The sequence below is a fragment of the Physeter macrocephalus genome, chromosome 4 (assembly GCF_002837175.3).
Source record: "Physeter macrocephalus isolate SW-GA chromosome 4, ASM283717v5, whole genome shotgun sequence".
Classification (NCBI taxonomy): Eukaryota; Metazoa; Chordata; class Mammalia; order Artiodactyla; family Physeteridae; genus Physeter; species Physeter macrocephalus.
In genome coordinates this window covers 49315032-49336888 of record NC_041217.1, presented here as the reverse complement: position 1 = coordinate 49336888, position 21857 = coordinate 49315032, and the positions used below count along the sequence as shown (strand labels likewise).

The 21857-nt window shown below is 33.6% G+C and overlaps 2 protein-coding genes across 8 annotated transcripts in view; one reads left to right on the top strand and one right to left on the bottom strand.

Annotated features, from left to right (window-relative positions):
- The window catches only part of ANGPTL1 (angiopoietin like 1), an 84644-nt gene extending 72599 nt beyond the window's left edge, over positions 1–12045 (top strand). For 2 of the 3 annotated variants that reach the window (XM_028488599.1, XM_007117534.2), the window contains 3 exons: positions 8013–8206; positions 9518–9788; positions 11105–11557. In XM_028488599.1, coding sequence (XP_028344400.1) covers positions 8013–8206; positions 9518–9788; positions 11105–11292 — 653 coding nt within the window. In that variant the 3' untranslated portion in view covers positions 11293–11557. Of the gene's footprint in view, positions 1–8012; positions 8207–9517; positions 9789–11104 lie in introns of all 3 variants that reach the window. The other variant, XM_007117533.3, reaches the window with a different exon arrangement.
- The window catches only part of RALGPS2 (Ral GEF with PH domain and SH3 binding motif 2), a 305267-nt gene that overhangs the window by 51640 nt on the left and 231770 nt on the right, over positions 1–21857 (bottom strand). For all 5 annotated transcript variants that reach the window (XM_024133662.3, XM_024133661.3, XM_024133664.3 and 2 more), the window contains one exon: positions 20781–20907. In XM_024133662.3, coding sequence (XP_023989430.1) covers positions 20781–20907 — 127 coding nt within the window. The remainder of the gene's footprint in view (positions 1–20780; positions 20908–21857) is intronic.

Below are 21857 nucleotides of genomic sequence, written 5' to 3'. Positions count from 1 at the left end.
AGGCCCGCGTACCACAAAAAAAAAAAAAAAAAAAAAAAAAAAAAAGTCCCATTAAACAGACTTTTGCTTTAATGAAACAACGGTGTATATATCCAAAATAAACCAATCCTTAAGGTAAAAATTAAGCATGCGCATAACTTTTTCTGTTATTATTTATTTATTAAGTAAACATTAACTTTTTATTTTTTTCTATAAATGTTGGTCTCTGAAATTCAAGGACATAATTAGCTACAAGGGAAACTGCACAGAATTAAGGAAACTTGTTTCCTTTGTTATTGACCCTGGGTAAGTCACTTTGCCTGTGTTTTCTCGTTTGTACAATGAGAGAGTGCTGGTTAGATTGGAAGATTCTAACACCTCTTTCTAGTGCTAATATTCTGTGATTCTTATCAAATATAAACTACTACAAGCAACAATAAATAGACTTGCTATTTTTTCTTTACATATAATGTGATAAAATCTTTGTTCATATTATTCTTATGTCAGACTGGAAAATATGTCTAAGCTGTTTGGGTACTTGCACAAAAAAGGGCAAAGATGGATGTCTATTGCTGTACTTACATATGCTTCTGGCACCAAGAAGTTCATATTACTGCACTCTACATGTAGGTACATGATCATTCTAAACTCTTTAAATGCATAATGTATATGTATTATTTAAAAAGTGTCCTAGCCAGTCACAAAAAAGTCAAATACTGTACAATTCCACTTATTCGAGGTACCTAGAGTAGTTAAATTTGTAGAGATAGAAAGTAGAAATGGTGGCTGCCAGGGGCTGGGGTGAGGGGAGAATGTGGAGTTGTTATTTGATGGGTACAGAGTTTTAGTTTTGCAAGATGACAAGTTATAGAGATTAACTGTACAATAATGAGAATGTACTAATGCCACTGAACTGTATACTTAAAAATGGTTAAGCTGGTAATTTTATGTTATATATATCTTACCAGCATTTTTTTTAACATCTTTATTGGAGTATAATTGCTTTACAATGGTGTGTTAGTTTCTGCTTCATAACAAAGTGAATCAGCTATACATATACATATACATATATCCCCATATCTCCTCCCTCTTGCATCTCCCTTCCAACCTCCCTATCCCACCCCTCTAGGTGGTTACAAAGCACCGAGCTAATCTCCCTGTGCTATGTGGCTGCTTCCCACTAGCTATCGATTTTACATTTGGTAGTGTATACATGTCCATGCCACTCTCTCACTTTGTCCCAGCTTACCCTTCTCCCCCTCCCCGTGTCCTCAAGTCCATTCCCTAGTAGGTCTGCATCTTTATTCCCATCCTGCCCCTAGGTTCTTCAGAACCATTGTTTTTTTTTAAGATTCCATATATATGTGTTAGCATATGGTATTTGTTTTTTCTCTTTCTGACTTACTTCACTCTGTATAACAGACTCTAGGTCCATCCACCTCACTACAAATAACTCAATTTCGTTTCTTTTTATTTATCAGCATTTTTTAAAAAGGTGTTTTAATGACAGGCAATTTTATATTTTCATTTAAAATGGAGATAAGAAAAACGCACCTCAAGAGAACAAACTTACTATGAACTTATGGCAAATAACAGAATACTTGTGTTGGTTTACAATAATCTCCAGAAACGTTACTTTCCCTCTACCTAAAAAACAAAATGTTTGAGAATGTAACTATACACTTGGCAAACTGCCATCAAAAAAATTCTTAATTGTTAATGTTATTTATTGGCTACATTTTGGGTTAGTCTTTCATAAAAGAAAACACTTTCCTTTTACAAATGGTGTATTTATAAAAATAAGTTCATTCCTTGTAGGTGAATGCAGTGGAGAAAGTTCCTTCATAGTATGTTAGAGAATAGATCTGAATACCAGGAAACTTGGATTCTGGCCAGGCTTTTCCGAGGCCCAGTTGCTTCTTCTGTAAAAGAGTTTGTTGTGATGATTAAATGAGGTGATGCATGTAAAAATGCTTTGTGTACAGTCTGAATATCATTATTACATTTTTTGAGTGCACTTTCCAATATATGCCTTGCCACGTATGGGAATATAAAAGGTAAGTTTAAAAAGTTCAATTTGAAAAGCAGTCATTAGAAACTTAAAAAAATGCTTTTTAGTGGGTAATAAGCTAATTTTCAATTATTTATAATGTTTCCTATTAGTAAATTAAAAAAATGCAATTAGTTTCAGGGGCATATTTATATTAGCACTTTAAGAGAAACTAAAGAAGACTGGTTAAAGCAAAGGGGCTGAAATATGATTCCATTAACCAGTTATAAAAAATAATCGGTATATTCTTAAGTAACTTCAATATAAAAGCTCAGGTTGCTAACTGCATTTTAAACTTATACATTAATAAAGTAATTCATATTATTACAAGAAAGAATCTATTATCACTTTAGAAAGTATCTGCCTCACATTTCCCATTCCAGAAATGCTGTTGAATATACTTACCTTATGCTTATTTAACTCACAACCCAATTAAAAAGTTTGCCTCTTAAAAGATTTTACTTGCTGACCAATTATTTGAAAGCTCTAAATTGGTTATGTCTTTTGTCCTATTTCTCCTATCACAAAGAGCACAGGATTGGGACAAAGTAAGAAAATTAATGAGGAATTCAACAACAAAAAGAAAACGATTTTCCTTTTAACTTAAGTAATTAAACAGTTTCTTTATAGAAAGAGAATAGGTAGGTTAAATAAAGATGGCTCCCAGTAAAGGTGCTATTCAAAGTATGAAACCTCTTGTCTTTTTTAACCCACTGTTCTGTTCAAAATATGGGTTCTTAATGAAAAAATACATGTTGGAAAATACGTGGCATGACTGGTCAATATTTTTCTTTCTATGATGAATCAGACCTGTTAACTGGAGTTTGTTAGTCTTATACAAATTTTAATCATCAAAGAAACTGAGGAACAAGGAGACTGGTCCTTCAAATTCAATGTACAGAATTCCATTTTCCCGCTTTGAGAAGAATGCAATTGTGTCATAGAAGATGACTATTTCAAGATTACTCAATGCAAGTCACAGATGTAGAAAACAAACTTATGGTTACCAGGGGGAAAGGGGGGGGTGGGTGGGGATAAATTGGGAGATTGGGACTGACATACACACACTACTATAAATAAAATATTATAGATGTAAGAACCTACTGTATGGCACAGGGAACTCTACTCAGTATTCTGTAATGACCTACATGGGAAAAGAATCTAAAAAAGAGTGGATATATGTATATGTATAACTGATTCACTTTGCTGTACACCTGAAACTGACACATTGTAAATCAACTATACTCCAATAAAAATTAAAAAAAAAAAATTACTCACTGCAAACAAAAGGTTAATAAAATTCCTATTTTGAAAGAAAGGTACTTCCAGTCTATATCCTTTGAACCATTAATAACAAATTTCTGAATCATATGTAAATATCACAGATAAATAAATCAATTACTTTATTTCTGATAATATAAACCAGCAAGTTAAAACTGGCTTCTCAAAAATAAAGCTGCTACTTTTTTACTAGTCATTTTAAGAATTCCTGTTAAGCATTTTGTATGGTACAGAGAAAGCAGTAAAATATTTAATGTAAGAATGATCTATAACCTAATTCTACAGCAGAAAATGAATAAGATATGCAAGTAATAATGAGAAAATATTTCTGCCAAGACCAACAGTATACACTGGGCTAAGACAGGTTAATGGTTTACTTATAAAAATAAACAAATACTAAATTTTGATATTTACTATCTTTACTGAGGAGAAAAAAAATAGCTATAAGCACCGCTAATTTTATCCATATGTCTTGGAAAAGAATTTCAACCACATTTTCCTAAGCCTTTAAATCAACCAAGTCTAACAGGCATCCAAACTGTAAACATGAAGCCCACTACGAAAAGGTGGGTTGAAAATTAAAGTTGAAAATAATTTTAAATTTGCATAAATTGAAGTCTTATCAAATCAAAGCTGGATCTACAAAACCCAGAACTCCCCAGTTTGCTTAAACATCCGAGGGCTTATTAAATAAAATAGCAGGAAAGGAACAAATGGCATTTAACAAATATTCTGTCAAGATTCAAAACCCTGATGTTTCTAAATATTTTAACAGCAATTCACATAATCTAATGAAAGTCCAACTTGTGAATATATAGTTAAACATAAAATGTAAACTGTCAAAACTATACTCAAATGAGTGGAGAGCAAACATTTACAAAGATGACGTTCATAGAATACGCAAATTTCTGAAATAAGAGAAACATCTGTATGTACTGCAACAAAACCACTTCATGGGTGCATTAACTACAATACTAATAGGTTTTAAAATAAGAGCAATGCTCCTCAGATATCCTTGACTATTGTGAAAGTGACAACTTAGAAAAAAAAATCTGGTTAACATGGTAAACAACTATGATGACTGCATTCTTAGACTGAAGAAATCAATTTCAACCCTACAGCCGACCTCAAGAGCTCTAAGTACCATCCCCCAACCACTGACATTTCAGACATGCAAAACTTGTAACTCCGCTGGAACATCAAGCTCTCTTCTGTCTCCACGCCTCAGTACATTTCACCCACGTGTGGCCTTGATCAGACCCTCTACCCCTAATGGCCAAACTCCTACTCAATCTTCACAACTCAGCTCAGATGGAGCCGACTCCAGCTCTTCCCCACAAATCTAGGTTAGCTAATTCTTAGCCAGTGTTCCTGTGTGCCCTGCTGACTCAATCAGAGTACTCAGCAAGCTGTCGTGGAGTTCTCTCTCCCCACTTCCCACTGGACTCTATGGTTGTTTCTTTATCCCTGCAGCCTAAAGATTTCTAGCCTATTGTAGATGCAGAAAAGACAGTTCTGGGAAAAATAATGCAGAACTGAGGAAACCATTGTGGCTGCCAGGAATCATTTAGTTCAACGAATATTTGAGCACCTAAGTGGGTTAACTGGTGGATACACAACCAAAAATTACAGTTCTTGCTCGTGAGTAAACAAATAAACACGTTACCATGCATTACACAAAATAATTTAAGATTGGACCTGGAAATCATACTTCATTTAAACTTCTCTACCCTTCTCTGCCTTGACTACAATGCGTGTTTCTGTAATGTGAAGTAGCTCATAGGTGACTGATAAAAAAGGAGAATAATATCAGTAAAACAAAGTGGTCATATGATTAATATGGAATTTTTCCCAAGCATATTAATGTTCTGTGCCACAAGTAACTACAGCTGAACACAAAGTATGCTAACAGCTAACATCAGCTGTTATTTTTAGTGCACAGTTTTGCAGAACACGAGATTTTTCAGGAATACGTTATTTTTCTGCAATAGAAATGACTGTATATCATCTTTGAATAGTCGCATTAAATTTATGAATTAAATAAACATATTTATTACACAAGCTACTTAAATTACGAAGTAAGTGTCAAGGTCAGCAACGAAGAAGAAAAGGGAACTAAATTACTGGTGATGACTACTTTGTAAAGCATTATGTTAAAGGCTCTGAATACTCTGTAATTTAAATTCAACTGAGAAGGTAGATAGCATAAAAATAATTCACACTGAATTTAAATGGAATGTGATCTAGTTTATGGCCAGTCTGAAAAGGGCAAACATTATTTTTAGAATAGTCCTCCCTAGCTTAAGAAACTATTTATGAGCTTTCACAAACTAACCAATATCCTCATGACTATAAAAGCATAAATTCTTAACCAAATTTTAGCAAATCAAAACCATCTATACATAAAAAATGATAACATGACCAAGTTGAGGTTACCCCAGGAATAAAAGGTTGGTTTGACATTAAAAATACAATCCACAGAATTTATCATATTAACAAAAGAAAAAAGAAAAACCGTATCATCATGTCAGTAGATAAATAAAAAGCCTTTGACAAAATCCTAAATCCATTCATGGTAAGAACTCTTAACAAACTAGGAATAGAAGGAACAAGAATTTTTAAAGTAGTTATTACGGCTTAAAGGAAACTATGTTCATAATAAATGCAAGACTGGCAAGACTGGAATCTCAGAAGAGAAATAAAAATGATAAAAAAAAATCAAATTGAAACTCTATAACTAAGACATTTAATACCTAAAATAAACATAACCCAAGAAAGACAGCATTACATATTTCCAGTTTCCGCAAATTTTTAATAGTAATCTGTAGTGCTTACAAGTCACTGTATTATAATTTTTAAAAACCTGAAACATAATAAAAACATGGACTAGAGAATTGATCACCTCTGATTTTTGTGTGTGGTTTTCAATTTCCTTGTTATTTAAAATGCGAAGGCAACTTAGTTGATTCATTTGCTTAACAAAAAATTATTGACCGTCTACTTAATAGTTAAAACAGTGATGACATGAAGTCAGAAGAAAAACAAAAACAGTCTCCATCTTCAAGGAGTAATCTAGAGGGAAGAGTTTATAGTCTCTAAGAATCCCTTCTAATGACGTAACTGTGGAACTGTTTATTTAATGAGATTAATTCTACCCCAATAAGGCCCCATAAGGGACCCTGTATATACTTGGCACAGTATAGATAACACATTCCTCAAAATTTCAACAATCCTATTATCATCACAGTACAGACTTTCTTGGACGAATTTTACTTGACTAAACTCTCTTACTTTCACACATTTTCTAAAAATTATACATGTCAGAATTTAAAATTTTTTAGTAAAATATAAAATTTGACAACTGAAATTTCTATACTTTTTTGGTTGTTCTAATAGATCTTTAGGGTAATTCTTATTTCTGAACCACTTCATATCTTGACATGCTTACGAAAAAAATTCAAAGCATCAAAACACTGGAGAAGGGTGAAACTAAATAATGTTCAGTAAAACTAGAAGCTATCTTTCTTTAGATCAAAAATATGGAAATCACAAGTTCAAGAGTCAAGACACTCTACAAATGATTTTACAAAATGTTCTGTCATTTTAAAATTTATGAAGAACTTATCACTGGATTAAAAAATAGGGAGTGAATTCATAAAACTGTGAGATAACATGGGGACAACTGTAGCACAGCAGTTCAGAGCATAGATGCTGGGATTAGAAAAAAGTGGGTTTAAGCCTATGGTTTAAAGACTAGTTAGTTAACTGTTTCATCTACAGAACATCTGTAAACTATCAGAAAGTCATTGTGTAGATTAAATAAGAAAATTACTATCAGTCATATAAATTGATACAACACTTTAGAAAGGCATTTTGCCAACATTCCTGAAGTATATTCTTATGAACTGTTGTATGAGGGAAAAAGTTAAAAGATTCCAAAAGCTTGGGAAACTGGTTTACTTCAGGGCTTCTCAGTCTTTAATATGTAAATGTATATTGTGTTTCCGAAAGGGTAACACAATATTTAGCAGTCTAAAAACTTATTTGACTGTGGTATGCCATTTTCACTGAGCATCTCAAGGGACTAGTGTGTTCCACTGAAATCAAATTTTGGAAACTAAAAATTGGGCACTATGAAGAACTGTAAAGCTGTTCGTACCATTTTGATCCAGTAGATCAATCCTGCAACATTTTTATCAGTATGAAAAAATGAAGCCAATAAGAAGACACTTTGTACAGTGTTATTTATAATAGCAAAAATCAGATAAAACCTCAGTGTCTAATGGCAGTGGAATAAACATGATATATCAACATCAAAGATTGCATATTACAGCTACTGTAAGTGCTAGAATGGAGACTGTAGTCCAATGGAAATTGTTTGTTAAAATAAAAAGACAGAATCCAATTTTCTATGTGTGTTAGAATTATAACAATACAAAAATGTATGTATTTGGACAAAGACTTGCAAAAACAGTGGAAGATAAAACAAGTTAATGTTCCAGATAGTGGGACTGGGGTAATTATTTTATTTAGTTTTTTTTTAAATATAAATTTAGTTTCTTTAACTTGTAGAGTATTGTGTACACAATACATAAAAAGTGGTACCTGTAAAGAAAGACACAAAGGTAAGACTCATGACTAAAAACTAATATGGCTCTTTTCCTATTAAGTTTCCTGGCAATCAAAGGTATTCTGATTACAGGACCATTCAAAGACTGTCAGCATGCAAAAGAAGCTGGACATTCTGTCAGTGGGATTTATATGATCAAACCTGAAAACAGCAATGGACCAATGCAGTTATGGTGTGAGAACAGTTTGGATCCTGGGGGTTGGACTGTTATTCAGAAAAGAACAGATGGCTCTGTCAACTTCTTCAGAAATTGGGAAAATTATAAGGTAAATCAGTGTTTCAGATGTGGGGGAGAGGTAGAACAAAGCAGCTCTTGCAATAATAGTCATTGTATGCAATAAATAAGATACACAGTTAAAAAAAATTATCCATATGTTTTTCATTATCTGCATTTGTCAAAAAGACAATTCTCATCTCTGGTTTTAAAGTCAAAATTAAAACGTAGAAAGGAAACTGAAGATGTACTTTAAAATGTTTCCTTTCAGTCTGAATGACTTACACATGTATTTAATTCTTTGCAAAGAGTGATCCTAATTTCATTTTCTAAGAAGACAACTGCTTTTTTAATCATGACCATGTTTGCACCCATTATCAAGTATATTTAATCAGAGGTAAACAGTCCTAGAAAAACGGTCATGTTCTGGAGGTCCTATACTTTATATTTACTTACTTATTTATTTAAAAGATTTTCTTGATGTGGACCATTTTTAAAGTCTTTATTGAATTTGTTACAATATTGCTTCTGTTTTATGTTTTGGTTTTTTGGCGGCAAGGCATGTGGGATCTAAGCTCCCCCACCAGGGATTGAACCCGCACCCCCTGCATTGGAAGGGGAAATCTCAACCACTGGACCGCCAGGGAAGTCCCGGAAGTTCTCTACTTTAACAAGGGGAAAAAATCCTGCAACACAAACCCCCTGAAAATACATTTAGCGTTAAGATCAGGTTTACCAAACTTATATTCTGCTGCATACCTGCAATGGCAAATGCTTACTGAAATAGAATGATTGATTTATTATTTTTTTCAAATATTAACCTACAATCTTTCAAAGAAGGAGCTTTGAAGATTACTGTTTTATCTTCTTACATTTACTAAATTTATTTCTAGTAGAGTCAAAGAAGATAATTTGTTCTAAAACAGATGCTATCATTTTTATTGAATATCATAAAAATGTTAGATGTCCTATTTGTTTGACTATGGTGGGGACAATATCTATATACAAAAAATTGTTTCTTTTTATGAGTATGAGAGAAATCAGGAACCCTTTTTAAGGGACTGGGTAGTTTACTAGTTAATGTTTTTAGTCGCTATGAATAATTTTAGTCCCTTCTGCCTTTGTCTTATTTATAAAGTTTGGAGCTAGTTGTGCAAATAAATGCTGACAAATTAAGAGAAAGCAAAACAAAACAAAGTGATTATACGGGACTTTAGTAGAACAGGTGATCTACAAAAGTGGAAGGTCACATTACCACTTAAATTGTCAATATTTTTATGCTATCAAATGTTTAAAACTTATCTATAAAAAGTTTACTATCTCTATACTTATTCATGTAAGCATGCTCTCTGTTTATTAACAGAAAGGATTTGGAAACATAGATGGAGAATATTGGCTTGGACTGCAAAATATCTATATGCTTAGCAATCAAGATAATTATAAGTTGTTGATTGAATTAGAAGACTGGAGTGATAAAAAAGTCTATGCAGAATATAGCAGCTTTCGCCTGGAACCTGAAAGTGAATTCTATAGACTGCGCCTGGGAACTTACCAGGGGAATGCTGGGGATTCTATGATGTGGCATAATGGTAAACAGTTCACCACATTGGACAGAGATAAAGATATGTATGCAGGTGAGTAAGAAAAAACTGATGTGTATTCCCTGTAGAATCACCACTTTCTACGCATTAAATAGAACCCTGTTATTAAAGTATTGCCATCAAAGTCTTTTCAGAAAGGTCGTTTTGGATTCAGTCAAAGAGAATACAGCCTGCTGAAAGGAACAGCTTTTAGGAGCTCTTCTCTAAGGCCATCCCAAAGTGTGAACTCTGTGAACAAGGTTCTGCTGTTCTAACTTGATGAGGTGGGGATGGGAAACAAAACATACTCATCTGGAAATAAAACTTCCAACTGCCTAAAATTACTAACAAATCCCACTGGACCCCTACAATGTGCTAGACACTGTTGTAGGTGCTGAGGAATACAGCAGTGAACAAAGTTCCTGCCCTTTTGGAACTTACTTTCTAGAAGGAGACAAGATGATCTGTTAGGTGGTGACAAGTACTTTAGGAAAAGTAAAACCGAATAAGGGAACAGGGGGTGGGTGCCATTTTATGTAGGTTGGCCAAGAAAGGTAACATTTGAATGTTACCTGAAGGGAGTGAAGGAAACAAGCCATTTGGGTACATGGGGTAAAGGCACTTCTTGGTAAAGGGGACTAGCAAGACGACTGCAGCGTGTGGCATAGGAATAGCAAAAAAAGCTTTATTCAGAGGGGAAATAGCCTCTTTAGAAAGACTCATTTAGGCCATCCACATAATTTTTAATTTAATTTTCACATACTTTTGCCTTTTTAACCTAGGTTTCTGGCTCTGATAAAGACATATCCCTGAAAGTTGATTTATTTTTACATTCAGCTGCGTCTTGGCAAGCAGCGCATAGGTCTCTATTTCACACCGGCAAAAGAGGAAAAAAGGAAGACAAATATGATCATAATACATGCCTTATTTATAAAAACTCATTTGATTGCTGATAGTACTATTTCATATTATTTTTTTGCTATTTTGAAAATCAATTTTCCCCAAACTTTACTCTGTTTAGCAACTCCATATCCTTCCCTCCAACCTCTCCAATCTCTCTCTCTTGCACACAAAAACTACTTGCATTTACCCTGCTAGCCAGAAAATTAAATCACTAAACAACAACAACAACAAAGCATGTACTAAGCAAAGGGCAAAATAAAAACAGCAATTCAAGTGATCTTTCATGTAGGTGATACTTAAGCAACAGTAACAGAATAAATGAAGAAACAACACTATGAAGATAAAGGTAACTGAAATCAGTAAGAAAAACTCACATTGTTCTAAAAGTAGAATAAGTATTTGATGGTTTACAGAGTACCACACTTAGAAGAAACTTTTACTCTGATGTCTATATTTTTTCCTCAAAGGAAACTGCGCCCACTTTCATAAAGGAGGATGGTGGTACAATGCCTGTGCACACTCTAACCTAAATGGAGTATGGTACAGAGGAGGCCATTACAGAAGCAAGTACCAAGACGGAATATTTTGGGCTGAATACCGAGGTGGCTCATACTCCTTGAGAGCAGCTCAGATGATGATCAAGCCTATTGACTGAAGGGAGACAGTCTCCAATTTAAATGACATAGAACTCTATTTTTCAGTTCCTAAAAATGTAAATGTTACATGTATATTATTTTGCACAATTCATTTCTACAGATACAGTTTTTTAAATGAATTTTACTACAACTATAAAAGGGGATTTATGAATGTAATTTCATCTTCCCTTAATATACTGCAGGTTATTTGTATCTATAATCCAAGTTATTTTAAAAATATTATTGACTAAATACAGGCAAAGTTTGTTCTCTAAAATGTAAATATTTGCCACAATGTAAAACAAATTTTAGCTTTATTTTAAATCAAAATTCAATCATGTTCAAGATCCTTATCAATTTATTTAAAAACTTTATGAAAATGCTATAACTTCCAATGGAAAAATAATTTTAAGATTTCAGCAAAATAATACATTTTATTTATAAAAATATAGACAGGAAATTAGAAGAAAACTCTAGTTTTGCCAACATTCTGCATTGAATAAAAGTTACTTCATATTGAATTTGTGCCTTTCACATGAAATGATTAAATATGAATTCTTGACAATATATTTTATGTCAATTTTCCAAAAGAATTAAGAAACCCACAGTATTAAAATACATATCTTTAAAAACAAAAAAATAACGTATGCCGTATTTAAATGGTCAATTTATAAAAACAGAAATATACAAATGAATGTTTCAATATTATCTTCTATGATTTGCTGAACATCAAAATCTCCTGAAATCTATTTTATGTTGTTATATCAGTAAAGTGTTGATATTACAAAAGTGTAGAATATGTAGTGAGCCAGTAGTTTAAAGAACTGAATTATAACTCTAAGTTTATTTATTAATACTTTTCCCTCCCTAATTTACTGATCTTTACTATTTAGAAAAAACTTGTCTGCTAGTCAAGTCAGAAAGCCTGGACAGCTTTACAAGCATTACTGCATACTTACGGGTGAGACTAAAACAACTTCAAGAAACTGTTAGATATTTTTCCAATACTGAGATTCAACAGCTTCAGAATGGAATCCACAGGGGTTTGGCTAGTCCAAACTGCCAATTCCAGTGTGTGTGTGTGTCTTTAACTCATCTTTGCAACTAACAACTTTATTACAATCTTCCAGAACAATTTTCTTCTAGAAATTATGTTCTGCTTAGAGCTGACCTTCCCTTAATTCGTGAACTAAAAATTTTAGAGAAATCTCTTGAGACTTTTGCTCAACCAATCAAAACTGAAGATAATTATCTGAACAACTCAAGTCCATCAACTCGACCAATGTTTTTGCTCTGCCACATCTCAAAATAAAACTTCTGGTGAAAGAAGGTAAGAGAACATCAAACCCTGTTATTCTTTGCTTTACCTATGGTCATTTCGGAATGGCTTTCAAGTCCCTCTCCACCACCCCCAGAACCAGAAAAATCTGCTGTAAGATTTCTGGGAGAAATTAGGCATCTAATTGTTTCATCAAATCTTAACTGAATAAAATTTTACTAGGGCGTTCCATTTATTTGCAGAACTACAGCATTTTACTTAAACATCCAAAACCCTATTAAAGACAAGTCTTACAGAATTTTCACAGAAGAGGAATATTATTAAAGCTAGAATCATGTGAAAGTCAACAAACTAGAAAACTGTGCTGAATGCTAACTGCCTTGGCCACAGGATCCATTGTGTTCTCCTTTATAGAGGTGATATAGCTCTGCTCTGAAGTTCTTGGAAAGCTTAAGAATGACTTAGGCAAGTGAGTTCCTTGAGATCAAGGAATAAGAAGCAGTATTATATCATAGCATGGCCCAAATCTACCATGTACATGTGTTCCCTGGGGCAATTTATGTATTCCTGCCTCAGTTTTGTTATCTATAAAATGGAGATAACGACAGTACCTAGCTCACGTAGTTACTGTGAAAATCAAAGGAGGTAATACATGTGGTAAAACATTTAGAATAATGCCTGACACTAGTAAGTACTCAGTAGCCTTTAACTACCAGATTACTACTGCTCATCTATGTACTTTCTGCATTACCTATCATGGTGCCTTGCACAGCGTGAGTAATAAATGTACTAAAAGAAACAATACATCCAAATTTTCAGGTGCAAAATTACACTGATCCATGATCTTCATTTGCAAACCTAACAGATCTATGTCAGCTGTTATGGCAGGTAGTTAAGAGAATGGGCCATAAGAAAAATTAAGGTAAGAATAGCCATTGTAAGTGATTTCAGCCTAATGAGAATCTTGTGAGAGATTAGATAAGTCACATGTATGGTAGGCAAGGTCCAATAGCTAGCTACTTTACAGGTGACCAAGGAATAAAGTGTGGTTGCCTGACCTTCAGTAAGATTGAGCTATAACCTTGCAGCTGGTTTATAGAAGGATTATTTATGCTTAGTTATTTTTAATAAATGAAATGAAGCTTATCCTAAAAATGACTTAGACTCTATTCTCCACTCAATGGGATACCATCAATGTCAAGGAAACCTGTCATCTCTGAAGTAGACTTTTAAAACATGAGATACTGGATAAGGCCAATATTAGGAACCATCCTGAAATTTAGTAGATACGAACTAACAAGCTCACCCTCAGGCTCCGAGCCTGGCTGAGTATAAAGATCAAATTTTCAGTCTAATATTCACTTGACTCTATGAGTCATGATACAGGAGTGCTAATTCTTCTAGCATTATATTTCTCAGGACTCCTACTGGTAATAATAAGCCTGTAAAAACTTCCACAATCATGAAAATGTTTCAAATTACTTGTAAACCTTTACTAATGTGATATGATTTTTATATACTTAATCAATGGTAAGTTAAAAATTATTACATCCTAACAATTTTTTAGTCTTTTATTTTAGTGTCTGAGAAAATAACTAAGTAAGAAAAGAATGATTCCACTTACGATGATGCCATTGACCCCTCCTCAAAAAGCCATCTAAAAATAAGCTCAGTTTTCAATTTTATCAGTGGGGTCAATAGTTATTACATCGTAATTCTATAGATAATTACAGGAAAGACTGAAGAATGAACTCAAAATTAAAACTAAAGACAGATTTTCAAAATATTACTATAATTCCACAATGCTTTCTTTGAACTATAAATGAAATGGTTATAATGAATATCTTTTTTTTTTTTCTCCCGTTGCGGAGCACAGGCTCCGGACACGCAGGCTCAGCGACCATGGCTCACGGACCCAGCCACTCTGCGGCATGTGGGATCTTCCCAGACTGGGGCACAAACCTGCGTCCCCTGCATCGGCAGGCGGACTCTCAACCACTGTGCCACCAGGGAAGCCCAATGCATATCTTTATAGCAAGTGAATTTAACCTCCCTTGTTCCAGTTTCTTCACTTATAATATATGAATAATATCACATATCTTATAAATTGTTGTTAAGAATTAGATAATTTATGTAAAGTATACAGTGTTGGGCATAGAGGATTAAGTTGCAAATAAATGTTACTTATTAAGATTTTTATTATTAGTCTCCTGTTAAGGTTTGCTAAAAAATTTACACAATACATTACTGAAATATCAGCTATTGGAAACACTACTGGCAAAGCTGTTGGAACTGGGGGGAACCTGATTCTGTTTATGATTAAAATGCAGATCTGTATAGCTTCTACACATGATATTTTTTAAAGATATAAGGCTCTTAAGAGAAAAACTATGAAAATGGGAAAGAAATCAATGTGACCCCATCCCCAGCCCTTTTATATCGCAAGTCTTTGAGTGGTCTAAAGTAAACTTCAGAAAATATACCATTAAAGAATGTTAGAAGAATTTTAAATATATAAGAAAGAATGAGGGTAAAAGGGGATATAAATGAGGTAATGGAAAATGGGAATGTAATTCTGGCTAAAGAAAAAGCTAGGGCTAGCTGCCATTTGGTCAGAGCTCATTCTCAAGATTCAAAAGAAAATGACTGAACATGCTTTATTGCTGTTTTAGAATTCAATATGTAATCTTAATGAGAAGAATAAGGTAAAGTAATCCATGGTATGTATTATATACAAATTAAACCAAAGAAAGGAAAATGGAATAAAACTCTTAAAATATGAAAAGCCAATGACATTTTTTGACCATTAGGCATTTTTGAGATCAGTGTCAGAGACTTCTATACATTTAACCAAGTAAAATTCTACCAAAGGGGCAGGAAAACAATCTCATTAATTCCCAGAGAGCTGCAGAAAGCTTTGGACTTCGTTGAAATTATCTGAATAGAAATATGAATAAAAAGCTACTATTTTTGAAAATATTTATACATAGATTAGCAAAAATTTCTCAAACTAACGTAAAACTTAAGAACTATATTCTACTAAGAGATCAACATAGGTTAAAAACCAGTGAAACATAAAAGAGGATCAGATAACATCTGAATGTCCTTGTAAGTTTAGGCATGCTTTAAACATCTCATTAGCTGTGATGAGGACACTGCTATCAAGGTCTGGTAATGTTATGTACCTCTTTCATGACATAGGATATAGGAGAGATTATTCACACGGTAATGACATCAACTTGAGCCTTTGGTATTAAAGAGATGTTAAGTTCCACAAAGGAAGGAACAAAGTCTGTTTTGATCCCTGATCTACATCTTTCACCAAGAATAGCGCTAAGCAAACACTGGATGGCCAGCTGATGCACCAAAAGAAAACTGGGGGTGGGTAGGGAGTTGTATACAAAAGTGCACACAAATAAATGTATTGTATTTAAAACAAATGAAGTTGCTGGAACGATGGGAAGAGCCAGAAAGGGATCATTTAATTAATTAAGTCAACCAATAAGTATTAAATACTAAGTGCCCGCTTTTATTCTAGATGCTAAACATAGAGCCCTGGACCAAGACAAAGTCAGGGCTTATACACTGCTGAGGGAAAGAGATTAATGAAAACAAAATGGTGCCTGTCAGAGGACAGGGGATGAGAGGGGCATTATATCCCATATTACAGATGGATATAAGGACAGCTTTTTTCTTAAAAAAAAAAAGGCCTATTATGAAAATCTTTAAGTTGGGGCAGGGGACTTTCTCAACAAGAGATGGAGTCATACGTAGACACATCAAAACAGTGTACTCATGTCCTACAGAAGGGCAGGAGAGTTTAAAAAAACTTCTCTGTAACATTCTGCTTCTACTTAATAGAAAGCAATGTATAGAACTGCAACAACTTATTTCCATAGTTTTAAAAACATATGCTTTCCTTCTCAGAAAACCACCTAAGCTGGTTGAGCTACTGCATCTTCCCAAAATTACATAAATAAAGTAGAAATGAGGTTAGAAAATGCACATGAAAGAATATTTATCATGTTTCATACAACTAAATTATTTTTGCACAATGTTCTTTTTCTCTCTCTCCAGCAAAGCAAAACTTCCCATGCCAAATTCTTCAATAAGCTCCTTAAGATTGTTCTCCAATGACAAGAACAAATGAGTGCTGTTAATGATTTTCAGATTTAAAGCAATAATTCTCATATAAAACAATTTTTTCCTTGAGATTTGCCAAACTATTTCTCTCCAGAAAAACTGTATCCTTAGACTAAGAATTTTTCACTATATTGTCCAGGCTGACTAATTTTTACCTTGAATGCAAACCAACAGAAGAGACAATTTTTCAAGGGATGATGAGTTGAAAGCCAAGAAAACATTTTCTACTTCTTATAATTTAATCCACATTGAATTATAAATAAATCTGGCAGTATCAAAATAAGAGTTTTGTCAGCATACAAACCTCCATATTCTTTTTTAAGCTTCACAAAGAACGGTTGGTTCTGTTCATAATTTTTAGGGGTAAAAACACCATTAGTTTTCATCATGTCTCTCAAGTTAAGAAACAGATAATTAGCCTTCACCTTTTCTCTGTGCACTGTAGATAGATTCTTTTAGTTGACAGATTTGTTCCAAAAGAACCTTTGCAGACATAATGGATAAAGGGTAGCATTATGCAAATTCTGTATATTTGAAGAGAGATCGTTAAATAGAAGCTACCAATATGAATAATGAGCATTATCTTTCAAATGTCTTCAGGACAGGTTCTCTCTTATCAAACGTACAGCATCTTGTAAATGTTGACATTTTTGGCATCTATCTGCACTGGGCCTAGTTTAATATGACTGGTAAAAAATTCTGAAATAAAGTTAAATTTAAAAACCACAATCCAAATTCATTTTAAATTTGAACAAAATATGAACAATGTAAATATTAACAGGATATAAACTACTGTAAAATCTTCATTCTTCAACACACTTTAGTATTGAAGATTAGGAATGAGAAAATGAACCGGCTGTCTATGACATAAATAAATCAAGCAGTCAAAAAGTTGAAAATGCTTCACATTTTCTTAGGAAAAGCATGTATGTTTTGATAGATGGAATGAATACATTTAATCTCAAAGTCTGCGATACAATGCAACTGTCACTACATTAAAAAGACGATTTTCATGCTGGAAATGAACTAAACTTAGTCACAATAGCTTGTCTGACAAACGTTTCAATGTTTCACTTTCCCTTCCCAAGTCTACCAAATGTTTGTGCCAAATGTTCCACAATCATCTCACATTCTCAGATGCTTCTTCACAAACTGGTATAGGGATGAATAATTATATGAAGAATCCAATGTATAAAATTATGTAGATGCTAAAGTGTATGTTCTCTATTTTAACTTAAGTTTTTGCCATTTCCCCCCGCCCCCGCTTTTGGCTTCTAATTCTTGAATAACCCTCAGAAACACGCATCTTGCTTCAACAGAGAATATAAGAAGTGGAGGAGGAGAAACCCAGTAAAAACAAAAACAAAAACAAAAACAAATACCCCAGGTTTCTAGGGTGGTGGAGCAGTGCAGATAATGCAACACTGTGATCACTAGTAGACTAAGCCAGGAAATAAGATGGGGATCAGGTAAGGAAGAAGGGGGAAAATGATTAATTTACTTCTGAACATGCTAAATTAACAGTTACCAATACATATCTCATTCAATCAGTATTTGAGTATTTGAGTACCTAAAATGTTACCAGGCTGCAGGAATTACAAAGACAATTAGATGTACAGGTCTAGTCTAAGATTTGGGAGTCATCAGGCGATATACAGGAAAAAAACTGCATGAAACTACTCCAAGTGAGCATATAGAGGAAGAAAAGAAGTGAACTGAGACCTTTATAAGAACAGATTTAAGAGAAAGAGAAGTCGATAAAACAAAAGCCAGAAATGTAGAAGGCAAATCAAGAGACTGGTGCTACAAGTGGAGAATTTCAATAAGCAGAAATAACTAGCATCAACCTCTCACAAAATTACAGGTAATAGTGAGAAGGGAGATTCTGGGTCATGAGAATATATAAAGTGAAAAAGAATTGAATTGAGGAGTCAATGGAGACCAAACTGAAGACACAGGAAAGATCATGGTTCTATTATTTTCTCCAAACCAACTTCTGCACCTCAATATTTGCCTCATTTGCTTTAACCCACAGGAACAATTACTCTGTTTTAGGTACCAGTGCTGGGAGAAAACAGGTATATTCTTTAATGGAAAACCTTTCCAGATTCCACTATTTCAACGATTTCCCACCCCGCCCCTGTACGTGCATGAGAGTACGCTTATGTGCACATGCACAGACAACTTCAAATCTTGTACTGAAGTCTCCACTGTGAATAAATATAAAACAAAGACCTCTGAACTAGACATCAGAGCACAAGGATTTATATTGTCATTTTCTCATTTTCAATAGGAAATAATCTTTTTCTAAAAAATACAAATTATGAAATTTGAGAAAAACATTTCAATGAGAAAAAAATACAATCATAGAATCAGTAAATTTTAGAATTTAGAGAGTTTAGCAGGTATAATTGGAAAGATGCTAGATCAGAACTTCAGATATGTCATTAACTAGGTTTTAGGATTATGAGCCAGCTCTTTTACCTTTCTGGACTTTGGTTTTCTCAATTGTAATATAAGTGAATACATACAAGAGACCACTGTGGTCCCAGCCAGCCTTAAGAAGAACATGATTCTGGTCCTCTGTGTGCTATTTCTAGGTAAAGAAAACAAGCCTTTAAGAAGACAATTCAATGACTTGAAAAGTTAGTATGGTAGAGCCATTTTGGAATTTATGGTTCCCAATTCTCAGTCTAATGTTCTTTATGCTATAAAAAGTTTATGTTTTTATGGAGTATGAAGATATTGATGACTTTTTAAAAATCCTCTATTCTTCCTCTCCCCAAATTACATCTTTCAAGAATGGGCACAGCCAAGGTGACAAATGGTAAAAAGTGGAGCACATGCAGAATGTCTTTCCTAATATCCAGCTTACAGCCTCTCTGATTGAGTCATGCTTATTATGGCCCTGAACTATTTATCAAAGAAACAGACAAATGGTATGTAGTGGTCACTATCTATAAAATGCATAGGAGTATTCTGCCTTCAACACAGGGTGTACAACATTCCCCATTCCCACTGGAATTCTAGAATGTCCCACAATGGTCTAATAAGTTCAAGTCTTCTCTGACAAACTAAGGCTGATGCCGTAGAGCAGCTGAATGACAGTGTTATCAACTGTCTTTGTCCCTACTTTGTGTTCCGGTCACTGGTATTGTAAAGACTTCAAAGTTTACACTGTAGAGTCTCCTAAACAAGTAACAGGTTTTTCCATTATTTTCAGAAATAGTTATGGTGAAATCCAGTATGAGTAGTTACATAAGAGACAAAGTGGAGATAGGGGAGCAAAGTGGATCCTGGGACAAAGCAAATGTTATCATTTGATTACTCTCTTCATGGGATCAAACCAAGTTATTTTAATGCATATACTAGGTATATATAATATAAAGTATTTTCTGTATTTAAATTTACATATACATTTAAAACGGTATAGTTTCAGTCTTTTTTATTCAAATACCTAATAAGGCATTACTATTCATATTTCGTTGAACATAATCTTATAATGTTATTAGGTTCAATACTTCTTGGAATTCATCAACACTGTAAAATATACAGTAAAGAGATATATTCTTAGGCAAATAATATGTCAAATACAGATTTGTCTGTCTCAGCACCGAGCTAAATTTCCACAGCTAAACGGCTAATTTCTTCCAGGAAAACAGTAACACCAATATTCATTGAGACTGCTTTTCATAATTCACTGTAAAATATCTGCCAACTACATAAAGCAAGAACTCACGATGTTGAAAATAAATTCATTAAATCTTTTGATCAATTTCTTTAGTTAATGTTAAATATTTTTACAGCATTAAACTTCACTGCAAACTACTGGTTCATTCTTTAAAAGCATTACTAAAATAGGTAAAACATATTGCTTTACCATATGGTCCATCTCTAAGAAGAAATGAAAATACACTCCAGGTAATAAGCTAACACATTCCTCTAGTCTATCTATTTTTTCAACTTAACAATCCTTTAATTTCTTTAAAGGATACACAAACTTTTAAAATATATTGAATTTTATATAAACTACTGATTAAGGCAGAGCAACAACCAGGCACAATGAACACACATGATGTAACTCACCTAAATAGGGAATGCAAGGTGTCATCTTTAAGCTACTTATATAGTCTCTGAGTCTTTTGTAGTTATCTTCTTTACTCATTACATATTCTAATTTTTCAAAGGTAGTTTTGTCTTTTCGACTTAATAACTAAAAAACAAACAGAAAAGCCTAAGTTATTTCCGAATCCAATTTTATTATAGCCAAGACTTGAAGTTATATTTACTATAAATTTTAATTTTAAGTTCAAAGTTATATCTTCTTTATTTTGGTAGTATATAAATAAAACAAAATCAAACATGTCTATTAATATAATAACCCAAATTCATTATTTTTAAAATACAATATACTTTGTATGGACATAAAATAAAATTAACTTCGTAAATTATAATACATTTCTTATCTTTACTATTTTAAATGGCTAAACAATTTTTATTAATCATTTTCCTAATTTAAAATAATTATGTATTCATATTCAGCTCAAATGCCCAAATATTTTCATGCATTGTCCCCTGCCTCTTCAAAGATAAAGATAATTCTTACATGATCATTAAGAAATAAATACTGCATTTCATAATTTAAGTAATAATTTTCCTTGATAAATCTAATCATGGCTAGTCCTGCCAGTAACTATAAAACTATGATTTAGGGCTTTCCTGGTGGCACAGTGGTTAAGAATCCACCTGCCAATGCAGGGGACACGGGTTCGAGCCCTGGTGTGGGAAGATCCCACATGCTGCAGAGCAACTAAGCCTGTGAGCCACAACTACTGAGGCTGTGTGCCACAACTACTGAGCCTGCGCTCTAGAGCCCGTGCTTTGCAACAAGAGAAGCCACTGCAATGAGAAGCCCGCGCACCACAATGAAGAGTAGCCCTCGCTCTCCACAACTAGAGAAAGCCCACGCAGAGCAATGAAGACCCAATGCAGCCAAAGATAAATAAATAAATTAAAAAAAGAAAAACAACTATGATTTACATGTTTGGATTTTTGACAAGACATTTTTTTCTTTGATCCCTTTGATCAGTGCTATATTGCATACAGTCGATCAATCAACAGCAGCTGTTTTAGGAGGCTTGAGGGTGCTCTTTGAGAAAAAAT